At 46.4% G+C, this 4,803-nt stretch overlaps 1 protein-coding gene across 1 annotated transcript in view; it reads right to left on the reverse strand.

Moving 5' to 3' along the window:
• nfxl1 (nuclear transcription factor, X-box binding-like 1) overlaps positions 1-4,803 on the reverse strand; it is a 23,952-nt gene that overhangs the window by 12,946 nt on the left and 6,203 nt on the right. Inside the window, exons 11-14 of the mRNA XM_037677078.1 lie at positions 4,523-4,637; positions 4,024-4,148; positions 3,811-3,933; positions 2,053-2,143 (exon numbers count right to left, since the gene is read on the reverse strand). Coding sequence (XP_037533006.1) covers positions 2,053-2,143; positions 3,811-3,933; positions 4,024-4,148; positions 4,523-4,637 — 454 coding nt within the window. The remainder of the gene's footprint in view (positions 1-2,052; positions 2,144-3,810; positions 3,934-4,023; positions 4,149-4,522; positions 4,638-4,803) is intronic.

Raw genomic sequence — 4,803 nt, forward strand, 5'->3', positions numbered from 1 at the left:
AACCCAGGTGTCGTCAACATACCTGAACCAATGACTTGGTGGTGTCCCTGAAAAGGACGTCAAGGCTCTCTTTTCTACCTCCTCCATGTACAGGTTGGCAACAATAGGAGAAACTGGAGACCCCATAGCACACCCATGTTTCTGCCTATACTATTGCTCCCCATATGTCCCCAACGTCCCAGTGGCTTTTAAACCCCAAAATACATTAAAGACTGGTTCATCCCAAAGATCCAGTCCCCCGGCACAAACAGAGTAATGTTGTGTATGTTGTTCAGTGTCAGGAGGGTGATCCGTCTTACATCGGGGAAACTAAACAGCCACTGGCCAAAAGGATGGACCAGCACAGAAGATCAACATCATCAGGCCAGGACTCTGAGGTCTACACTCATCTCCAGGCCAGCGGTCACTCTTTCAGGGATGAAGATGTTCACATCCTGGACAGAGAGGAACGATGGTTTGAGAGAGGAGTAAAGGAGGCCATCTTTGTGAAAAGAAACCGTCCATCATTAAACAGGGGTGGAGCCTCCAGGTTCAACTGTCCCCCTCTTACAATGCTGTGATTGCTAGTATCACTCAGCCCTCTGTGAACAGTAAACAGCCATCAGGTGCTAATGATCCATTGTTAGGCTGATGGTCCTTCTTGAGCATGTGATCAGCTGGTTCTGGTTGTCAGCAGCAAACTGGTTGATCCACTCTGAGAAGGTGCTATTTAAGAGACTGAGCTGAATACAGCACCTCAGACTGAGGAAGTCCTCAGGATGAGAGACGAAACGTTTCTACAGTTTTTTGTTGTGGTTGTTTTTTTTAATGTCCAGAGGACCAGAATGAACTTTTTTTTCTTTTTTTTTTCTACCTGGATTATTGAGCATGCATCAGGATATTTAGTTCTTGTGTTTACATCTGTGGATCTGTCCTCTGAGGATCTGTCCTCTGAGGATCTGTCCTCTGAGGATCTGTCCTCTGTGGATCTGTCCTCTGAGGATCTGTCCTCTGAGGATCTGTCCTCTGAGGATCTGTCCTCTGAGGATCTGTCCTCCGAGGATCTGTCCTCGTGGATCTGTCCTCTGAGGATCTGTCCTCTGAGGATCTGTCCTCTGAGGATCTGTCCTCTGTGGATCTGTCCTCTGTGGATCTGTCCTCTGAGGATCTGTCCTCTGTGGATCTGTCCATCCTGCTGTTTCAAGTGCTCTATAAATAAAGATGTATGGTATAAAAATGTTGGGTCCTGCAGAACTTTAGTCTCATTAAAGGGTTCTGGTCCCTGTCTCTGGTCCCTGTCAGAGGACACGGCTGGTCCTTGAGTTCATTAAAATACCACACTGAGTGTAAACAGCTGACCGGACCTGAGAGAGTTCTGCTGACCCGTCAGCTCCTTCAGATAAAACCACCAGACTCAGTTCACCCACCTGATCCAGACTCCTGGACCGGGGTCCAGTTTACAGAAATGCAGACTTTAAACCAGCAGAACAGGTTTGAAGGACCTCCGGTCTCAGAGACTCACTGACTGGACGGATCTTATGATGACATCATCAACCGTTTCATTTCCCAACATCAAAGAAACCAGTTTCAACCCACACACACACACACACACACACACACACACACACACACACACACACACACACACACACACACACACACGGAGCGTTATCGGTCAGGTGGCGTGTCGGCGGCCGTGCAGCCCTCTATCTGCTTCCTGCTGAAAGGTCAGAGCGCCCAATCAGCTCCCAGATACACACAGGAGTCAACGTGACCAATCAGAGGACAGAGACCCACAAATGGTCTTTGTCTTGTCAGGACGAGGGACGCTGTCAGGCCTGCCGTCTGTTGGACACAATAATGAAGCTCAACGTTTCACCACACACACACTTCACACTTGATCTGACCTTTGACCCTGCAGCTGACACTCAGGAAGTCCTAAGCTATCGGTGAGACGAGGCTGAGAAGTGACAGCCTGAGTGGGAGGAGTTAGACGATCAGCTGAGCAGCTGCTCTGATCAGGACTCGTTCAGTTTCAGGATTTGATCAGAAAATATTAAATGTACTCGTTACCTTGGTGACACACGGAGGGACACTTGTGGTTCCGACAGCCCAGAGTCCGACCACAGATCTGATCACAGGGGGGGCAGTTACCGGGGCAACACTGGAACACAAGGCATTATGGGAAATGGTGTTTAACACAGACAGAAGTTGGAGCCACATTAACAGGAGCAGTTTGAACACACACACACACAGAGAGCCTGCAGCAGACCTTTTGCTGTCACTCAGCGTGTCAGATAGCATCAGAGTGACATTTAGAACGGGCTGCTGCTTCTTGAAGACATCAGACAGGACTTCAGCTCAGAGAGGACAAACTGGACACAAAGACACTTCAGCAGCCATGATGGGCGACAACGTGCACACCCTGAACCAACACCAGACTGTTCTGAGCAGCTCCAGGTCCAGTTGAACCGACAACCACATGTTTGCAGATGTGGTCACCTTGTAGCACCTCAGCAGCTGCCTCCATGTTTATGATGTGACCTGCTGGAGTTCATGTTGGAGTAAAAACAAACTAATAATCATCAGCGACGTGTTTCTGCTCTCCAACTGTCTCACTGAGAGCTACCAGTCCAAGAAGGTCCCTGACAGCAGGGACACCTGCAGGAGCTTCATGTACGACACGTCAGCTGGGTACAAAGTGGAGACAACGTCTCAGAGGTACGATGTGACCAGCTCGCATCGAGAGCAGTGGGTTCAAGCAGCAGCACAACACAAGTGACCACACGTGCAACACAACAACACACTGCATCTGAAAGTCCAAGCAGTTCTCAGGAAGATGATCATCACTGCTGCAGAATCATCAAATAATCATCAAACAATCATCAAATCATCATCAAATAATCAAACAATTATCATCAAATACTAAAAACAATCATCAATAATCAAATAATAAATCAATCAAACAATCAAACACAAAATCATGAACTGTTTGTTGTGAAAATACAAAGTTTGTAAAGTTTTTTCCATCAGAAGATCAATTTAACACAACTCCTGTTGAAAGAGAGAATCCAGCTGCTGCACAGACACAACCAGAGGCCACGGCTACACCTGTCACAATAATCAATAAATCTATTAATCGCATGACAAATGAAAATGATCGACCTCATTTTCATTTGTCAGCTTCATCGTTTCTTCGTGTCTCTCTTTCTACTGAAGACACTCGATGACAACTCCGGTTCTTCACCGAACCCTCCCTTTCTCTTTAAAATGTGTTTTAACGTCCAACATCGTGTTTTTGATCGTTAAAAGCAGCTAAACTGAGAAGCTAAGCTACGAGCTAAGCTAACAGGCTTTCACGGTTGAAACTCGTGTCTTCGTGTAAAAAGTTGTTTTTCTCTGAAAAAAGAATCTGAGAACTTGTTTACTGATTTTTTATTAAAATCTTTGTGTGAAAAATGCTAAAGAGCTCAAACCACACCGAGCGTCCGCCATGTTGAGAACTGAAGAGAGACAACCCGCGTCACGTCAAGGGGCCTCCCTCACATTTTTCTTAAAGAGACACGCTGCTCGCTACCTCACTATCCATCCTTCATTCAAAGTCTTATACTGCCATCCAGTGGTCAAAAAAATGTACTACATGCAAAACAAATTAACCAAAATTTCTTCTTAAATTTGGCAATAATTACTAATTATTGTCAAATTTAAAGCAATATTTTCGTTTATTGCAATAATTTGAGACAATTAATCGCCCAGCAACAGTTATCGTGACAGGCCGAGCCACCACACACAACCAGAGGCCACGACACGCAACACGTGTGTTTTGCTGACCTTCCTCCTGCACTGGTGTCTCTGACAGTTCCTGGTTCTGGGGCACTTGGAGTCACACAGGTACTCTTTATGACACGGCATCAACTTCCTGTGTTTGCCACACCTGCACTCCTTCTCCACCTCCTGCACACAGAAGCACACAGACAGGTTCACCTGTCTGTGTCTCGCACCGTTTCATTCTGTTGTCATGTGACTGGTGTGTGTGTGTGTCACCTGTCTGCAGGTCTCACAGCTCCCTCGGTGACACCTCATTGAACAGGTGTGTTTCAAGCAGGACAGACGGCGGTCACACGTGTCCCCGCATGGCGGCACTTCCTCTGTGCACGGCAGAGATGACTCTACACACGCACACACACACACACACACACACACACACAGTTATCAGAGTGCCATTTAGAAAACAACAACACAAAGACAGAGCTGTGTGTGTGTGTGAGCTCCTGAACGTTGACATTTAAACAGAGATGGAAGATTTAAAGTGTTCATGTGTTGTGTTCTGCATGTTGAGTTGTGTGTGTGTGTGTGTGTGTGTGTGTGTTATTTAAAGTTCAGACTGCAGTCTGAGGACAGAAAAAGAAACCTGAACACTTTGTCTCTTTATCAGGATTTTAAACATTAAAGTCCTTTTGAATCAAACGACAATAAATAATCCTGTTATAGGCAGAGACGTGTGTGTGTGTGTGTGTGTGTGTGTGTGTGTGTGTGGTCTCACTGGTCTTGCTGCAGGGACAGGACCGGCTGACGGAGCGAGGACACGGAGGACAGAATCCGTCGTGACACATGACCTCACAGGTGTGATTCCCACAGGTGAGCAGAGCTCCACACACCTGAGACACAAACACACAGACAGGTTCAGACAGACAGACAGGACGGTGGACCTCAGTGTAATACCTCTAGTGACCTGCAGGTGTGAGCAGAACACCTGTAATTAAAGGAGTAAATATTTAATCTGTTTTAATATTTTTAATAATCTGGATGTTTGCACATTAATTC

Source organism: Nematolebias whitei, chromosome 1 (assembly GCF_014905685.2).
Source record: "Nematolebias whitei isolate Nwh7 chromosome 1, NemWhi1, whole genome shotgun sequence".
NCBI classification, from domain to species: Eukaryota; Metazoa; Chordata; class Actinopteri; order Cyprinodontiformes; family Rivulidae; genus Nematolebias; species Nematolebias whitei.